An 18,781-nucleotide genomic window follows, 5' to 3' on the forward strand; every position below is an offset into this window, starting at 1 on the left:
TAGCATCTGCTTCAGAGGCCCAGGACAGGATATGACAGTCACAATACAGAAAGCCTGTATGCTGTACTTCTGTCCACGGTGTTCCCTTTTCATGTTGAGACTCTCCCAGCAGAACTCTGCAGCCTGGTTACCCATTTTGGGAGACCAAGCCTTAACTTGAAAGACAGATGAGGAAATTTTCTGTGGTAGCGTTTGAAAGTGGCATCTTCCTTGATCCATCCATAATGATAATAGCCCCTAATATTTACTTAGCTCTTCAGAGTTTGTAAAGTGCTTTGACATCACATCTGTTTAAATATGTGTCTATAATAAAAGCTTTTAAAGAGAACACACCCTTTTACCTGCATCCCTCTTCGCAGAGTGGGGATAATTCAAAGGCTAAGTGCCTTTGTAGTTTGTGTCTTACTTTTTCCTCTGTTAAAATGTGGCCTGTGATTTCATCTGTATCTTTCCCCTTCAGCCTGTGGGAAATAGGTACCACTTCTCAACAACTCTTGGAATTATGTATGTACACACACTCATGAAGGATATGTTACACATATATACTCAAAGACTTGCCTTGTTATTCATCACCAGCATTGGGAAACTTGGTCCTACAAACTTGGAGAGATCCTTAAACATTAGTTTTAGATGTGCTTTACTTTAATAATACTAAGATGACATGTGAAGTTGAAAGTCTGATGAAAGTAGGAGTTGGAGGCACTTTTCTCAGTGCAATGGTCAGGGGCCATCTGGAGCCCCAGTATCTCATCTTGTTCCCTATTAGGTATCAAACTAGGATTGGCAGGGTCAGTGTGTATGGATAGCACCTGAGGCTAAGAAGGGACTTACCTTTTCTGTAGTGTATAGCATTAGCTTTTTTTTTTTTTTAAAGCGTTAAATCTTATGTTCATTCTTAGGCAACAGATTAACTAGAAATTTCCTTGTGATACTGTCAGCCACCTTTTTGGAATCACTAGGATTAAAAATGACACTGTAGTTGAATGCAATTCTTGCCTCTTTTTTTCTTGAAATGTAGTAAATAACCAGGAGCTCAATTACCATAAAAAGTCAGGATGTACCTAGAAATTTTTTCCTAGCTGGTTCCTAGGTTTTAAGGAAAGTTGCCTTTTGAAGAAGAGTTGGACCAAAGGAAATAAAGTAACATTCTTGGTAAGAATCTTGTGTTTTAAGATGCCCCAAATTTCCTTACCAAGTAATTCATAGTCATGTCTAAATCAAAAGTGTACATATCTGGGAATCTCATGACTAATACATCAGCTGAAAAGAGGAATGTGTTTTTTAGGCAAATACCAATAAGCAAGGTGATTCACATTTCAGAGAGGGAGAAAGCTGGTGGTGAGTACTGATCAAGAATTCTAATGGACAGGGGGAAGAGTACATTTCTCTGCTTTCTACAGTGCCTTAATGATTAGAAGGTCTTATATGCCCTGGGATAGCATATCTTAATTTTCAGTTTCCCCAAAGTCCTACAGAAATAATTTGTAGCCTTTCAGCATTACTAAGGAAATATGTGTACCTTGTTTTGTTGATATTTGAGATGCCTTTATTTTGGTATAAGTTTCTTGGAGTTGAACACTTTAACTGCAGCATTTGGTTTCCTTTGTAAGTCTTGCTAAATGACAGCAAAGAGTAAAATGTTAGCGTCAGTGGCCAGATGGAGGATTGTGGCCCTTTATAACCTCCGTGAGTTAAAAAATGTTGTGTCCATAGCCTTCCTTGTCTTTCATATTTTCTTTAAGAGTAGGCATTCTTCCTTTGCTGGAGCTTAAATATGACAGTATTTTAGTATCTCTATCATACAGAAGAGCTGTGTTTTAATCTCCCTAATGAAAATTCTCAACTACTGGGATTAATTTGAGGATTTCCAATCAGCCTTTCACAACTGGTACTACCCTGAGGCTGTTCCCCATAGCTGTGACTTTCGTAGAAGAATGTGAAGTTAATCCAATTTCTATGTTGATTACTATGTTAACTGTCTTAACTTAGCAGTTCAAATCTATCTGCCTGTTCTAAACAAAAACTCTGCTACAAAAGCTGTGTGAGTAGTTGATTTTATTCTTATTGTACTCATATCCTTTTTAGGTTCTATAGCCAAATAATGGCATGGAAATTAATTAGGCCCACTGAGGTTGGAATGAAAGAATGAGGTTGGATTGATTCTTCACCAGAAGGTAACCGTTTAGCATGTTCCAGCCTATAACCAAGATTGAGTTTACCCATGACTTAACCATTATAAATGACCTGACTGAAAAATACAGATTTAAAAGTTTACTTCCATTTCAAAAATTGTAATTTATTACCTTTTGTATACTTTGTTTTTAAACTTTAGTAGGGGGGGAGGGATTTTTAATTCTGAATGCTTAAAGGGGGTCTCTTGAATATCGGACAGTTGTTTAGTGGTCACATTGTTTACTGATTTTTGATTTTATATTTGGTAGTAAATGAATTGCTGAATTCTTGTGAATAATTATACATACAGTGAATAACTCAGTATTTATAAACTCAGATTTTTGTATGTTGCGTTTCTTAAAGATTGCTGTCCCCTGCCTTTTTAGACACAGGTCTCTATAGAAGTTCTTTGCTTATTCTTGTGTTCTTCGTCCCTAACCCACAATAAAACGTATGGTGGTTTGTATGAATGTATGAGTAGCTGGAGCCTAAACTACTTTCTTGATAATGGATTTAAAGAGTTTACTGATATAAGCATATCCAGAATCTGACAACTTCTCTTCCGACATCACCCTGGCCAGAATCTCTCTTCCTACCCCTGGATTACTTCAGTTGGTCCTCAGCTAGTCTGCTTCCAAACTTGCTGAGTGCTCCCTGCACACCCACACACAGTTTATTTTCACAGAAGCCACATGCTACTCTTTTGCTCAAAACCTTCCTATGGTTTCCTTTCTTATGGTGGCCTTCCAGACCCTATGTGGTCTGGCCTCATTACCTCTTTGGTTCATCTCCCCCTACTTTCCCTTGCTATTCTTCTACACAGGACAGCTTTGCCATTGCTGGTGTCTACCTAGAATGATCCTCTTCTGATAGTCCCATGGGAACTGTTTTTGTTTCCTATTATACCTATAACAAAGTACTATAAACTTACCAGTACACAGATTTTTTATTTTTTAATCCTGAAAGGCATAAATCCATCCAAAGTGGGTCTTTGTGGGCTAAGATGAATGTGCTGGCAGGGCTGAGTTTTTCTTGAGGTTTGGAGGACAGTGCTTTCTTGCCTTTTCCAGCTGGTAGAGGTTGCCCATTTTCCTTGACTGGTGGCCCCTTTCACAACCAAGGAAGACCTGTTCAATTCTTCCCATATTGCATCACCCTGATGAGACTTTCCTGCCTTCTCCTTTCACTTACAAGGACCCTTGCAGTCACATCAGACCTGCCTGAATAATCCAGGATAATCTCCCTTTTCAAGATCAGCTGATTTAGCAGCCTAATTCCATCTGCAACCTTAATTCCCCCTGCCATGTATCATAGCATATTCACAGATTTTGGGGAATAGGATGTGGACATGGGAGGCAGGAAGGGGGACAGTATTCTGCCTACCACAGCAACCAACTCACATTTCTTTCAAACCTTGGCTTCAACCTTTTCTTCTCAAAGAGACCTACTGTTTAGAACCTGAAACTACCAATGCCCTGTCTACACATTCTCAGGCCCCCTTACTCTGTATTTTCATAGCAGATATACACACCAGGGTGCTTCTTCATTGCTATAAGTTAAGCACCTCACACTGAACTTAGCCCATGGGAGTTGCATGTGTGTATTTGTCAAATGGATAAGCAGGGTGTGAAGCTTAAGCTGATCTTTACTTCCCATTGACCAACATGGGTGCCTGTTAGCAGATCTTGAGTGTAGGGAAGTACTTGGGACCCTAAGCTCAAGCTTTAGAAAGACTGGTGTTGGAGAGACTCTACTTTGTTTATGGGAACAATAAAGGGCCAAGAGTTAGTGTTGGCTGCCAAAGAACGCTCTCCTTGTGACTCTTGCAGCTGTTGCTTATGCTGTTTCTGGTAGCTCTTGAAGCCATGTTAGTCTTAGGGCCAAAAATCTGAGTTTGAGGTTGTGGAATCCATGGAGCTGGTGAGATAGTTAAAATGGTGTGAGTGGAGCAGATGCGGTGGCACACACCTGTAATCTCAGAGACTCGCCAGGCTGAGGCAGAAGGATCACAAGTTCAGAGTCAGCCTACTTAGCGAGACCCTAAGTAACTTAGTGAGACCTTCTCTCAAAATAAAAAAATAAAAAATAAAAAGGGCTGTGGATGTAACCATGGCTTATTGGTTAAGTGCTCCTGGATTCAATCGTTGGTACTTTAAAAAAAAAAAAAAAAAAAAGGTGTGGATGGGGTAGAGAGTTAACTAGGATTCTAGGATTGAGGAAATGCCTTGAAGCTTAAAGTCACAAATTATTTTAGGAACCATAAAGTGAAAAGGTTTAAAGAAAACAAACTAATGACTATGTCTTGTAACTAACATATTAACCCTGTGATTTCAGTGCTTGGCTAACTGTTCTATTTCTTAATTCGGTAAAGCCAGCAATGTATCTTAAACATGCTGTTTTAGTGACTTGTATGGGAAATATAGTGTTAAGAATGGTGTCCCCTAGACTGAGGACCCCAGGGGCTGTTTATCCAACCCCTGGGCTCACCTTTGAGCTTCTGTCATGATTTCTCTGGTTATTTCGTGTGCATTACTTTTCTGCCTCATGTTCCCTCAAGAAAGATGCTTCTTAGCCAAGGCTTTGGGTTTTCTTGCTTTGACTTTTTGCTAGCCTTAGTTCTCTTCTCTTCTCTTCTCTTTTCTCTTCTCTTCTCATTAGTTATACGTGACAGTAGAATGTATTTTGACACATAGTACACAAATGGAGTATAACTTCTCATTTCTTTGGTTGTACAAGATGTAGAATCACACTGGTTGTGTAATCATGTGCATGTAGGGTAATAATGTTCAATTCATTCTACTATCATTCCTAACACTATGCCCTTAGTTCTTAAATTTGAGAGACAAATGTCTTCAGTTCACCTTGTAACTTGGCCTTTAGAGAGAGACTTGATGTGATCAGAGGGAAGGCACTGGACTGCCCTACCTGGTGCTGTGATACCTGAGGTATGGAGAACCTTCTGGCTACAAATAAGTGTGGAGACCAAGATCACTAGCCACACAGTATCTTTTCTACTCTGGGAGATGCTTGTTCTTGCCTCTAGCCATGATTCTTTTCAGAGATTGTTTTCTTTTCATTTATGTTTACCTAAACTTTTCTTGTCAACATAAGATTAAAACTATGTGAGAATTATGACTTTAACATATTGGGTTTCTAAATGCCTGTGTCAACCCCTTTTTTTTTTTTCTCCCTTCTGAATTTACCTTTTCTTTTGTCATTTTCCTAAAATCATGTCCAAATCTCATATGACACATGTCTACCTTGCCAGGCAGAGGCTTGGAACATTTTTATGTCATGTTTTTGGATTTGTCCTGGCTTCCATGTTTTTGAGTTGGCAAGTTGGTGTAATAGGTTCTTGAAATAAAACCATACAACTGATTACTTGAAAGATCAATGGTTTCCTTTGTTGTACCGTGTAATAGAAATTTGGATTTTAATGACTAAGGGTGGCTAGTGAGATGTGCCAAAAATTGAAAGTATGCTTTTATTATTACCCCTGGTATGAAATACTTGAAGTAGGTTAGAAAACCAAGCTACCAGATTTGCATGAATTTAAGATAGGGTTTCTCCTTTTGTTCTTAAGTTTTTTTGAAGAAACTGTTCTTATCCTTAGCTTGCTCAAACCCCTGACATGGAGATGGGGTGGATTTGGATGTGGATCTTGCAGGCAAGCGGAACAGCATGAGCAAAGCAGAGAGTGAAGCACTGGACTATTGGAGGGACAAGGAAGAGCTCATGATTTTTAGGTGTCTGAATAAGCAGGCTGGTAAATTAGTTGAAGAGGCTTGCCAGTGTTTATACCACTTCAAATGAGTAGATTACAGGTAACTGATAGGCAGTAGGGAACCGTTGATAGTTCAGGGAAATCCTTTTATGAATAGGGTGAGTTTGCATTGGGATGAGGAGGGACCTTTCTGGAGGCTGTAATTTGGTGGTCTAGAGAAGGGTGAGAACTCCATCAGGAAGGTAACCATAGCAATGGAGTGGGGACCAACTGGGTAGCTTTAGCAGGTGCTGTGTAGTGGCCATCTCTGCAACCCTGATGAGGCTTTAATCACAGAGCTCTGGTTATCATATGAGGTGTTGTTGAAACTTGTTCTTTCTCAGACACTATACCAAGTGAAGTTAATGAGAATTCTGAGACTATATTTAAGATGTTTTTGGGTAGCAGTCTGTCCTACTTGGTGGTTGTCTGCAGAAGGTTTGAAAATAGTGAAGAAGCTGGTTGTCTTAGTTTTCAGATTTTTTTTTTTTAAACTAGTAATGATTGGAAAATAGAGAATTCTCAAGAACATCTTTTATGTGATCAGGAACTCTTTGACCACTTTAACTTCTCAAATTGCCAGATATGAGAACTAAAGTAATAGCATTAGTCCCACAATTCCACTACAGAAACTAGATACTGAAGTACATAGTGGGTCATTTAAATAAAAAAAAAAAAAAAAAGAAAGAAAGAAAGAAAGAAAAAGAAATCAATCTAAAAAGCCCTTATGGTCTTTTGGAAGTAAACTTTGTGACTGTGAAGAAATAGAAACTGCCCTTCTCTCTTCCCTGCAAGTTAAAATTCACTCTCCCACCAAACTAATATTTCATCATTATCTCTTGGAGCCCATTGAAGGAATAAAATATTCTAGATTGATCTGTGCTAAAGTACCTTTTCATAAATTACTATATGGAGAATGACAGGAGAGAAACCAGTCTGAATTGGCACAAATGATGTCTAAATTAAGAGGCAAATATATATTGAAACATTATTTTTTAAGCCTTAAAACTAATGGCTCTGTTTCACTGGAATATGGCCTTTTTTCCTTCCAAAGAGTTTAAGAGCCAATGGAATCTATAAATAGTGCACAGCCCAGTTGTCTGTGGTAGATTGAGTAGAGCAGAATCGCCTGTCCTTAAGTGAAGGGGAAGTAGCTTTACATTTTTAGTAACTGAATTGTTGGCCAGCATAAAGGTAAGGGCCATGTGAGCAACTTATTTATAACTTCCCATAAAGGTATGTGTCTGCCTCAAGCGGAGAGACTGTCTGGGGTGTTTGAAATGTAAAAGTGCAGTAGAATCATTTTCCATACACAGCTTTCCTAGCTAGTTGGTTCAGTAAAGCGATTGTTCACATCCCTGGGGCTTTCAGAAAGAGGGGTGTCAATAGATGAGCTCATTATCGTCCACCTCCTATGGAACAGAAGGGACTGAGGCCATTAAATTTGAATCTGGTTTTATGTAGTGAAGGATGTTTAGATATTTATTCCCAAGGGTATTCTAGACATAAATTTAGACTTGGTTTAACCTGTTGGGTGTGGTTCTTCTGTCCTCCTCCTGTGGTCTAACCACACTTGGGTTCTTGTAGGAGTATTTCATGGATATAAAGCACTTTATTTTTTACAGGTTCAGTTTGACTATAATTAGTTTTTGTGAAAAATAAAGAACACAGAGTCAGGCTGAATTTTCTGGCAGCAGTGGGAGAAGGGAAGAAGAGTAAAACATTTTCATGGCATCCTATAAAAAGTATGTTAAACACTTTTGGTAGATGCCAGAAAATGGAATTCATTGTTGCCTGTTATTACGGTCTTCCCTAGCATCATGAATCAATCATTTAACAGCCATCTTTGATTCTAATGAAAATTTTAAGCTATAAAAACATAAGGTACATTTTTGGTCCTCCTTTGTTCGTTGTCTATTTTCAAAGACTTAAATTTTTTGATTATGTTGACCATCTAAAGCATTTGCGTGTATGGCTAAAAAGTAAACTTTGGTTTTTGTGCCAATATCATGGCTCTGTTTAGTATTTGGGCAAGTTGTAATAAGTGGTAAATGGCCCATTAACTATATGGGAGGCCTCATAGCAGCACTAATTTCAAATCGTGCTGGGTTTACAATTTACATATTAAAAAATGTTCATTTGATTTTGTTCAGGGACAGCGCTGACATCCTATACAAACATTATTCCAAACAATCCTATTTATTGGTCCAATTATTTCAATTGAATGATGCTGGTTTACTGCCTCTTAGTATATGTGAACAACTCTCAGTGAAACTGTTAGAGAGTAGTTTGACTATAATGGCAGAATAATCTCACAGGGTTTCCATTCACTTTTAATTTTAAGTCCCAGGATTAAGGATCATTTGTAGTATAATGTAACAGTGTGGGCAAATATAGCTTCTCTTAATGCCCTTTTGATATTTTGGGGAAAGCATACTTTCATGTAAAGCAATCACTTATGAATTGCATGATCACTTTTTCTCACTATAAAATTTCATTCACATTTCCTCCCTTCTCCCACATCCTTAAGAGAAAGAACAGCATGCAGTTTTTTGCTTTATTTTTTTAGTTTTTGAGGGACGGTTTAAGAGTTCTTAGGATAGATGCCAAGATAACTAGTTAATATTGTTTTAAAATCAGACTTTTAATTTAAAATGCTTACATTTGTGCAAGAAAACTACATGTTAGAATGTATTTAGAAAGATTAGATTGGAATTGCCTCAAATTCAATTAAACCACACTGCATGGACGTGCTGGGAATATCAATACAATCACTGTAAATTTTGTACGAACTGATTTGTTGCATTATCTTGCTCATCTAACATACGGTACTTTTTGTGTCCATATTGCAGACGGCAACTCCAAACTAACATGGCAGTCAGACTGTGTGATGTGGCTTCTCTGCTTAGAAGTGGTTCGTGGGCAGCAGAGCCTTGGACTGGGGTCTGTGGGATTTTTCTTAAATTCTGTAGGCTACTTTTTTTTAGCATGTTGCAGGAGTGCTGAGGCCATACCAAACACTTGAACCTTTCATTTGGCATACTAATTGTTATATTTAACCTATGTGGTATGGCCATCATTAGGACTTAAAGCACATTGCATTTTTAACTAGTGGTATATGTAGATCAGAACCATACTCTTGTACTTAACTTTTTATAATCTAAATTAGGATTTAGCACAGACTCAAAAGAGTGACAACACGTTTAAAAAAACAACAACAAAAAAAAGTTTTGGTATGGTCTGAATACTAAGTTACCGTAATTCTTTACATTCTGTTTACTATGTATTTTTTTGGTTACTACATTTCTAAGTTACTTAAAATTCCTGATGCTCCCAAAAAAAAAAAAAAATTGAAATTGTAAATCTGGCTGGAAATTATTTGCCCAGTAACTGTTGAAAGACTTTGCATTCTATGAACAGTTGTGTTGAGCCTATCAATGGAATATGCATTATTTGTAAAATATAGCACATTAGTATCATTTTATTCTGAGCAGATGGTCCTATAGCTGAGAGATGCTGTAATTTTCAGTGCACACAGCCTACTGCAGCTGTTCACTTGAATGTTGGCTTAGGAGCTCATTCTTGCCACCTGAACATGGAAATAAATGTGCAATTAAGTGAGGAGTGTTTGTTGTCCTTGCTAAATCCTGCTAATTTCAGTCAGTGAACACTTTATTTCAAATGCCATCCCAATGAGTCCGAATCTCACATTTGGAACTTTTGAATAGTGGTTTGTTTTAATTGGCCATGGCCACTTTCATCTTGGAGCTCATTATTATCATAACTGCTCAGCACAGGTAACCCTGTCAAGAATTTTGCTATGTAAAGAGCAGTCCACACCTAACATTCAACAAACTCAGTTATACTTTGTTAGGAAGTCTGAAACCTTCCTGCTCACTTTCAGATAGACTTGTTAATTACAATAAAACCCAAATCTTGAATTATTTGATTTTTTTTCTTATGGATTTCCAAAGGTTTCTCTATTTTCCTTGACCTCCTTAAGTTATTCTCTGAGAATATTCACCTTAGGTAGTTTACAACTTGGAGAACAAATACCCATTTCTTTGAAAAGGAAATTAAATCATGGAAAGGTTACAAGTTGTCTGATATTGCCTAGCCATTTTGGATTTGTTCTTTTTTTTTTTTTTTTTTTTCTTTCTTTCTTTCTTTTTTTTTTTTTTTTTTTTTTAAACCTGACAGCACTGATTCTTGTCCATTCTGACCAGTCTCAATCTGGTCAGTTGACCAGTCTTGATCTGTCCTTGCTGCCTTCTTTTATAAGCACCTCTTGACAGTAGAGATTTCTTAGCTGCATTAAAATATGCCCTTTTATTTTTCTTAGTCAATTTACTTTTTAAAAGACAGTTTTTTCTTTGTTCATAATGTAGCCCTCTTTCCCTCTCCTTTGCTTTTTTTTTTTTTTTTCTTTACCTTAGATTCTTTGCCTTTTCTATATTAAAACTTCCCTTCAACTAGCATCCCAGCAGTTTAGAGTTGTCAGGTTGAGCAGTAGTTCTTTGTGGAACTGAACGGTGCATTGAATGAAATGTGAAGTATAATCCTTTCAGTGATGCTTTGATTTTTGGGTCCCCCTCCCCTCCAGTCTTGGCTGTCCAAAGTTAGATAACTGTTGGAAAATGCTTTTGGAAAACTTGGGGCTATGGTTTGTGATACTTGTTCAAAGAATAATAGGATTGGTTTTTAGGGAACTAAATCTACAACTGCTTAACAAGTAATCTTTATAGAGTAGCTTTAACAGTTTGAGGCCATTTTCCCCAATTCTGCTACTTACCTGATATTTGGAGTTTATAGATACCTTATTGCTTGCATTTTCAACAGGCTTATGTGCTCAAATGAAAATTCCTTGGGCTGGTCTGTTTGCAGAAGTTGATTTATTTACAGTGTTGTTTTGGTGGACTGGATATGATTGTTTTGGTTTTTTTTTCCCCTCAGAATCAGTCAAGGTAAAATATCATACTGAATTGTTTGGGGATTTTTATTTTGATGCTATAGTTCAGTTCCCTTGTTGGTGATCTTTAACTGCCAAGATTGACAAGAATGGCCTATTACATTCTACAAAGTAGACAAAATACAGCTTCACTTTCCAGTTACCCTATAAATCCTTTTCACTCCCTAACATATAACATTTTTCTTATTTCCTACCAATGGTGAGGTATAAGATATTGTCAATCAAATATGAAAAACATTTTCAATATGTAACCAAAACAGTACATGTTGACAAATTTATATTTTTTACAGTACTCTTGCTTCTTGATTTTAAGTTAATGGATGTCTGTCAGTTTTAGAATATTGAACCTCTTAGACTAACTGAAAATCCTCTTCAGAGTTAGGGGGTCAGTTTTTGGTTTGTTTTGGTAGCATGTTAAGCACTTTTATTTTCTAGTATTTTTTTTTTTTTTTTTTTTAAGCCAGGGCTCAATTCTATGCCCTTTGGTACTTAATTTTCTCCTCTGGACACTTGCAGGTGAGTGAGGGTATGTGAGTAAGCCAGGATGTGATTCTAGAAAATTCAACAAGACTTAAATTGTGCTTATGTGCATGTATGGAATATGTATGTGAAAATCTAATTGCAATATTAAATTGAATAACTTAATACAAAGTAAAAATTAGCATAGGTATTGCACTTTTTGTTGAAGCTTTGTTGTAATTTCAGCTGAATGACTTGTGTTTAGTGACAAGTGTTTAAACTCTTGGATGGAATCTGATAGGTTGTGAAATATGAATTCTGACATTTCTTGTTTTCTCTGTTTTTAGCAGGTAATTGCTGCCATGGAAACACAACTGTCTAATGGGCCAACTTGCAATAACACAGCCAATGGTCCAACTACCATAAACAACAACTGCTCATCACCAGTTGACTCTGGGAACACAGAGGACAGCAAGACCAACCTAATAGTCAACTACCTTCCTCAGAACATGACACAGGAGGAGCTAAAGAGTCTTTTTGGGAGCATTGGTGAAATAGAGTCCTGTAAGCTTGTAAGAGACAAAATAACAGGTATGCAGTTTTATATAGACAATTCACATTGAAAGGGTTGTGTTTCAAGATATGAGAACATAACAAGTGTGCTGCTTGTAAATCATTCAGCACTGCTGTTTTACACATCTGGACTGTCTGTTACTGATTGTATCAGCAACACAGTGAAACTTAAGAGTTTTAAATTTCCTTTCAAAGCATGAAATTTGGAGGGCAGTGTACACACACATAGATACTTCTAGGTGCTTTCCAATAGGAAACTATGAAGCATACCCAGACCTCCTGGATAGTTCATGTTAGTTGTTAAATTTGATTTCTAATGTATATCCAATTGCTTTGCATACCTTATAAGCCAAAAATATCAGAATAAATATTTGAAAAATGAGTGAAGGATACTAAGTGTAGTGTTAAGAATGGGACCAGGAGTTTGAAGTTTGAACTAGTCCTGGGACCTTAGACAAGTTGACTCTTAGCCTCACAGTTCCCTTGGTAAAGTGAGGTAGAAGGCAGAAGAGGGATCCTACTAGGTCATTTCTCAATTCAGTTTGGACTTCTCCTGAGATACTTTCACTGTTCTGTCATCAAGGCCTCAGAGCTCATTCTCTTCATGTTGAGTTTCTAGAGTCAGCCCCAGGACATTGTTGGCCTCACTCTCCTGTGTCCTTGAGCCAATGATTAAAGTTCACAGAGGGAATTTATTCATTGAAGTAAAAAAACAAAACAAAACAAAAACAACTAATTGCTATCATTTCCATAACAAATAATTATATTTTAACTAATAATATTGCTTTAGTGTTCACTTTGATATTATCAGGAAGGTTCTTAGGTTGTTGACTACTGATAATCAGATGAATGAGATTTTTCAATTTCTCTTTCAAAATGAGACTGAGCAGCATATGTGAAATTTATAAAGATACAGGTTTTGAAAAGGTGGAGAACGAAAGGCTGTTCTTTATATGTCTCTATTCCAATACTGGATTTTCCTTTTAATTTTAATTTTTTTTAGTAAAACAATTATTTTCATGTATATTTGCTAACTTGGACATAAATGACAAAATGTGTTAAATGGTATAAAGACGATGTGGTTTATGGTTTGATTGTTTAATAACCATTTCTACCATTTAAAAAAAGTGCTTAAATAATGCATAAAATCACATTTCTTTGTTATGAGACTGGGAATGGTAAATGAAAATACTGTCTTACGTCTTTTATATTAAGCAATTTCTATGGGAAACATCTCACAGATTTTCAAATCTTATCTCTGATCAGACTTGAATTATTCTTCCATAAACATTTTACTAGTGCTGTTATGTGACATAATAAATAATTTTTACTTCTGCATGTTCACACCCTTGCCTCTTTGGGCAAGATTACCATTGTGAACAGTGTTAATAGAAATACATGAAGGCCATCTCTGGTGGTGTTCTCCTGTCATCCCAGTGACTTGGGAGGCTGAGACAGGAGAATCTCAAGTTCAAGTCTAACCTCAGCAACTTGGCAAAACTGTCTCAACAAAAAAAAAATTAAAAAAAAAAATAAATAAAAGGGCCAGAGATGTCGCTCACATTAAGTACTCCTTGGTTCAATACCAAGTACCACCACCCCCCCCCAAAAAAAAGTCATCTGAGATCACAGATGTTGAAGGACCCTTATTAATATTTGTTGTCCATTTGCTGTATCCCTTATCCTCATTGTCTTTTCAGTGAGACATGAAGGCATTGGAGATTTCCACTGTTCCCCACCACATCTGATAAGCAAGTAGAGTATCCAAGAAATTCCACAGCGAGTATCATAGTTGCAGGATGTTTTTTAAGCTTCATGAGATAATCATAATTATTCCTCAAACTAAGTATCCCATTGACAGACAAATCTGAGAAATTGGGTAGTTCTCTATTCATGCTGCAGATAATTGGCATATTAAGAACTATAAAGACACTATAAAGTGCAGTAAAGAAAATCCATTCAGTTTAGTTGCCCAGCTTTATTTTATCACAGAATTTATTTGGGGGGGGATATCCTCTTGATACTAGATTTCCACTGAACATGTTGCTATAAAGGCTTTGAAGCTGTTTAAGTTGTTATCAGTTTAATCTGAAATTTTTCCCTAAGCTGGTCACATCAATAAAATACTAGCATATTCATAAAATGAATGAAATGATAATGAAGTGTAAGTTTGAAAACTGAGAGGCTAAATCTGAGTACTGTACACCTCTACTTTAACCCTGGTTTGATTTAGCTCCCTGATGTCTTTTTTTGTAGTATAGGTGAAATGACTTTCAGAAAGGTCTGACTCATTTAGCTTCAAGCAAAAATTGCCTTAGAATTGTTTTTTTTTTTTTTTTTTTTTTTTTTTTTTTTAAATTCTGAGCTTTTAAATAAATGTTTGTATTGAACAAAATAGTCTGTTAGATGGTAGATATCAAAAACTGAATTCTGAATGGTTGTATGTTGGGAAGTTTGGCATATTTCTAAGAAGTACTATTAACAAACTTAACAAGATTTTGAAGGAAATTTGTGGGAATGTGGACCCTCCCCTGTTGAGTTTAGCATTGGCCATATTGTATAGTTTCTCAGTACACAGGTCAGAATTCTTGGGTCCCTCTCTAATAATTCAACTCCTAGGGAGCAGTTGGATCAGACTTTTGTATTCTGATTTTTGTAGTAACTTGAGCAGTAATTACCTGGGTTATATGAAAACTTGAATCACTCTTTAGGAAGAAGATTTGAAATCCCTCCTTTCACTTTTCTTAAACCTTATTTAATAATGATTTAGAAAACTATATGCCAGGTACAAAAATATCTTGTTAGGAATGTGTGTGCCTCTTCCTAAATTTAATCAGAGAGCAATTTTTAGACAGTGTCCGTGTTAGCAAATTAATGTCACTATTTTGATAGAATGAGGATTGGGGTGATACATTAAGAAATGTCTTCAGAAACAAAAAAAAAAATTTTTCTCTTTAGCCTATATTCTGTTTATTGTACTGTTTGTCTGGCCCTCTTTTTGGGCTGGTGCCCAGCTTTATGCCTCAGCCTGTTTCCTGTCTATAGGCATTCATCATGAGAAGCCACTGTTTCTTGCACAACTTAGCTGATGTTGGTTCATCCTTTTGAGTTTTAAGTCACTTTGAAGTCGTTGACACCTGCTGGTGCTGTATTTTAGGGGAGCAAAATGAACTTTCTGTTGCAAGGAATGAGTAGTAGAGGGTAGAGCCAAAAAGCCCTGTAGGTAACCTTAGCCAACGCCTTCCCCTCCTTCTAGCAAACAACTGATGAGAGATCCAGGTTCGTGAAATGACTGGTCCAAGGCTACACAGCTATTACATAGCATAGCGTGGTGTTCAGAATTCTGTATTATGACTCTATCCTCTCTTCCTTCTATTGTTGGAGGCAAGAACTCATTTTAAAGTTAAGCATGGGACAAAACCATGAATTTTTAGTGACACATAGAACTTTTTTTTATAGGGCTAACAAGGTGAAGGGTTTTGTTTGTTTTTTGGTTCTTTTTTGAAAGGAGGATGGAAACTTTGTGAGAACAAGGACTAAAGGATATCCAGAGTGAGCAAGAACAATCCTGCTTCTCTAAAAACCTTACCTGTGGTTGTGAACTTAGATGTTTTAGCCTACTGGTTCCCAGATCCATCAGCACATCCTTACCTAAGGGAGTTAAAGAAAGAAAAATACAGATTCAGGATGCCTTTGGACTTCGATGTCAGAGAGTACCCAGGTGATTTGAAGTCCTGCCATTTTGGGAATCAGAGGTGTCTCTGGAAGTGTGGTCAAGAGGGTACCTGTATTGGAATCACTAGTGACGATCTCCAGAAATGCAGGTTCTGGGTCCTTTCCAGACCTACTGAATGAGTCTTTGAGTCTCAGAATGTTCCAGGTAATGTCTTTTCTCAAACATTTTACAGGGACACAGAACCAGGGATTTCCGGGTTTACCTCTTCTGACCTTGGGGCAAGCAGGAAAGGTTCGGTTGCTGCCAGGCCTGATTCTGTGGCAAGCTTTCGAGTGCTGCCGTTCCCTCCTCAGCTTTGGTACTCATTCCTGGGGTCCAGGACTAGAGATATTGAGTTTAGAATTCCCGAGGCTGTGTCCTTACTGACCACCCGCCTGTCCCTGAGCGTGTATATCTGTGTAGTTAGTATTTCGGTACTCCAGGATAGATTATTCTATAATGGTTACTTTTCCTTTCTTCTGAAAGAAGACCTAGACAATTAGAGAGGCTTTAGATAATGAGCGTTGCTTATTTTATCCTGGTTTGATGCTTCACTCATACGACATGAATTGTTTGAGGTGTGCTAACCCCATTAGCTTCCACCCAGAAGCTTTCTCAGAGAAGGAAAACAAAATCCAAAGCAGACAAACAAATGTAAACAATAGGGACCTAAGGAGACTGCAGATGCCAACCACCTCTGAGCAGGTGGTGCCTTGTATGTTAACCAGGGCCTCTCTTTCTACCGTTATTGTTGGTGTAGTGATATCTTTAAGGGTTATTAGTTTCCTGAGAACTTTAAAACTAGTTTTGATCCTTGTTTACTCTATGGAATACTGATTTTGAAATATTTTAATGGCATAGGATTCTCCCCTCTTATTTTAAATAGTCTTAATGCCTCAGGATTTAAATAGATAAATGGTATTTTTATTTGCCTAATAGATATCTTCAAATTTAATAGCATTAATTTGCTGTGATGAGTCAGTCATAGTGAACATACAGGCTGTTTGAATGATCATTAATTTGAATATATTGTCTGTGTGTCAGTTACATTCTTAAGTGAATCTGGTGGGGTTCAGAGTAAGAAGAGATCAAGATTTCTGAGTCTCACAGACAAGTTGTTGAAAACAGGTTGGTTAGGTGAGTGGGTGGGCGGTAACTTAATAAACACCTCACTCTGCAGTGTGTGCTATTTAATCAGAAAGATGGCAGAAAAAGACTTGTGTGTTCTTGGATTTGTAGGAAACAGATAACTTGGCTGGCCAGGGGTAAATGTTTTGGAGGTTCCTGGTGTGTTTACTGGAATACAGTCCATTTGAATTTATTTTTAGATTTCATTGGCTAAATTAATATAAAATGAAATTTGTATTGAGTTCGTGGAACCCATGATGGAAGTTTGAAACATCTCTAGCAGATAAAAGGTACTAGAAAGACTTTATCAATATATCTTTAGGTTTAATTATTCTCCCGTTGTACCTTTTTCTTTTCCAAAGGTCATGGACAGTCATTTAAAAATTCAGTGATACCAGTATAGGAGTTGTTAATGAAGTTTTGGAAAAAGACTTCTGAATTTATTCTTTGAGGCTGTTTTTCAGTTGTACTTGGTATTTTTATGGAACAATATTCAATGTTATTATTGATTATTTTGATATAGGATAGTGAAACTAGAATTTATAAAATTTAAGAAATCAAATACAGTTCTTTACCAGTATCATGGGAAAAACTTCCTCTTCTGTTGGATTAATTTGCCTGTCCTCAGATACTAAACCTAGCAAAAGACGGATTAATTAGAGAAAAGACATGTGATCTTCATTAATATTTCACAGGCTCCAGAGTTCACAGAAAGAAGTGAAATGTAAAATAGTGAGACTTGGGGGCTTCTATAGCTTTTTAACAAAGGAAAGGTTTGGATTTTAAAGGATAATAAATTGTGGGTGAGTGACTAGAAAATATGTGGGGACAACTACCAAAGGAAGAGTTACTTTGTCAAGGATTGTTTATGCAGGCTTATCTAGGTTCACTCCATCTTAATGATGTCATTTCCCCTCTTACTGGTCTGAATGGTGGGGGGGACACCTTCACGTGAGTATTTGTACTTTAGGGCAGAAAGCGGAAGGGCAGAGAATTCTACTTGCATCTGTTGATTCTCATTTGCCTTCAGCTTAAAATAATATTTAAGCCAAAGTGGAATATCTTAAAGATGACATATTCTGAATTTCACCATGAAATAAGTTAACTCCCAGGTAGCAGACTTAAACAGAAAAGTTACTTCCTTGGGTATCCAATGGTGGTGAAACTTTTAATGACTAGTTTCTGGGAGGAGAAAATGTTTATTGTGGCGATACAGAAAAATTTAAAATAGTATTATTCTCATTAATGAGCAAATCATCTGAAGTTTTGTGTTCATCTTTGTGTTTGTATAGTTAATTTCCTATGAAAGAAAATGTAACATTTTAGTATTTACAACTGTCAGGAACCAGCTATGCAGTTTTCCAATTGCCTTTAAAGAGTATTTACTGGGAATATGAGGTTGAACCTATGAGGTAAATGAAGTTTAGAATTTGTGATTTTGTGCGTTCTTGATACTTATCGCTGGGACTTATAGAAAGACTATCTTTGTCTTATTGGGAGTTTAGGCACATAATCTTTTTATTTTAGTTTCACTTTATTCCTTTGGAAGTTTGTTATAAAACACAAATTTTGTTAATGTATTCCAATTTATATAAAATGAAAATACAGTTCTTGTGCAAGAATTTGCACTCTTGTAATTTAGCACGGTGTGAGTGCGCATGTTTGCTTATTCCAGATCTTTGTTTTTTGGGTAGTGTTGTTTAACTTCTATATTAGAAGATTGGTGCAGAACAGAAAGCATTCTTGATTTATGAAGTACCTGTAATAATAATGGTTGTAAATGTGGAAGAGAAAGAAATGAACAGAAATGAGAGAAGATAAAAAAACAAATTCTGATACAGCACATCTGAATTCTTTGTAATCTAGAGAATGCTAAATTTTTTCCCTCAGTATGAAGTTGCCCTCCACTCCCCCCACTCCTGTTTTTATAATGTAGTACAAAATCAATTGCATTTTTCTTTCGATGGTTTTAGTTACTTTTATACTATCCTGTCTTCCATTT

General features: G+C 36.7%; 1 protein-coding gene across 3 annotated transcripts in view; it reads left to right on the forward strand.

Annotated features, from left to right (window-relative positions):
• Elavl2 (ELAV like RNA binding protein 2) overlaps window positions 1-18,781 on the forward strand; it is a 127,972-nt gene that overhangs the window by 49,030 nt on the left and 60,161 nt on the right. For 2 of the 3 annotated variants that reach the window (XM_047524739.1, XM_047524740.1), the window contains exons 2-3: window positions 8,788-8,878; window positions 11,711-11,954. In XM_047524739.1, coding sequence (XP_047380695.1) covers window positions 8,807-8,878; window positions 11,711-11,954 — 316 coding nt within the window. In that variant the 5' untranslated portion in view covers window positions 8,788-8,806. The remainder of the gene's footprint in view (window positions 1-8,787; window positions 8,879-11,710; window positions 11,955-18,781) is intronic. The other variant, XM_047524741.1, reaches the window with a different exon arrangement.

Source organism: Sciurus carolinensis, chromosome 14, assembly GCF_902686445.1.
Source record: "Sciurus carolinensis chromosome 14, mSciCar1.2, whole genome shotgun sequence".
NCBI lineage: Eukaryota > Metazoa > Chordata > Mammalia > Rodentia > Sciuridae > Sciurus > Sciurus carolinensis.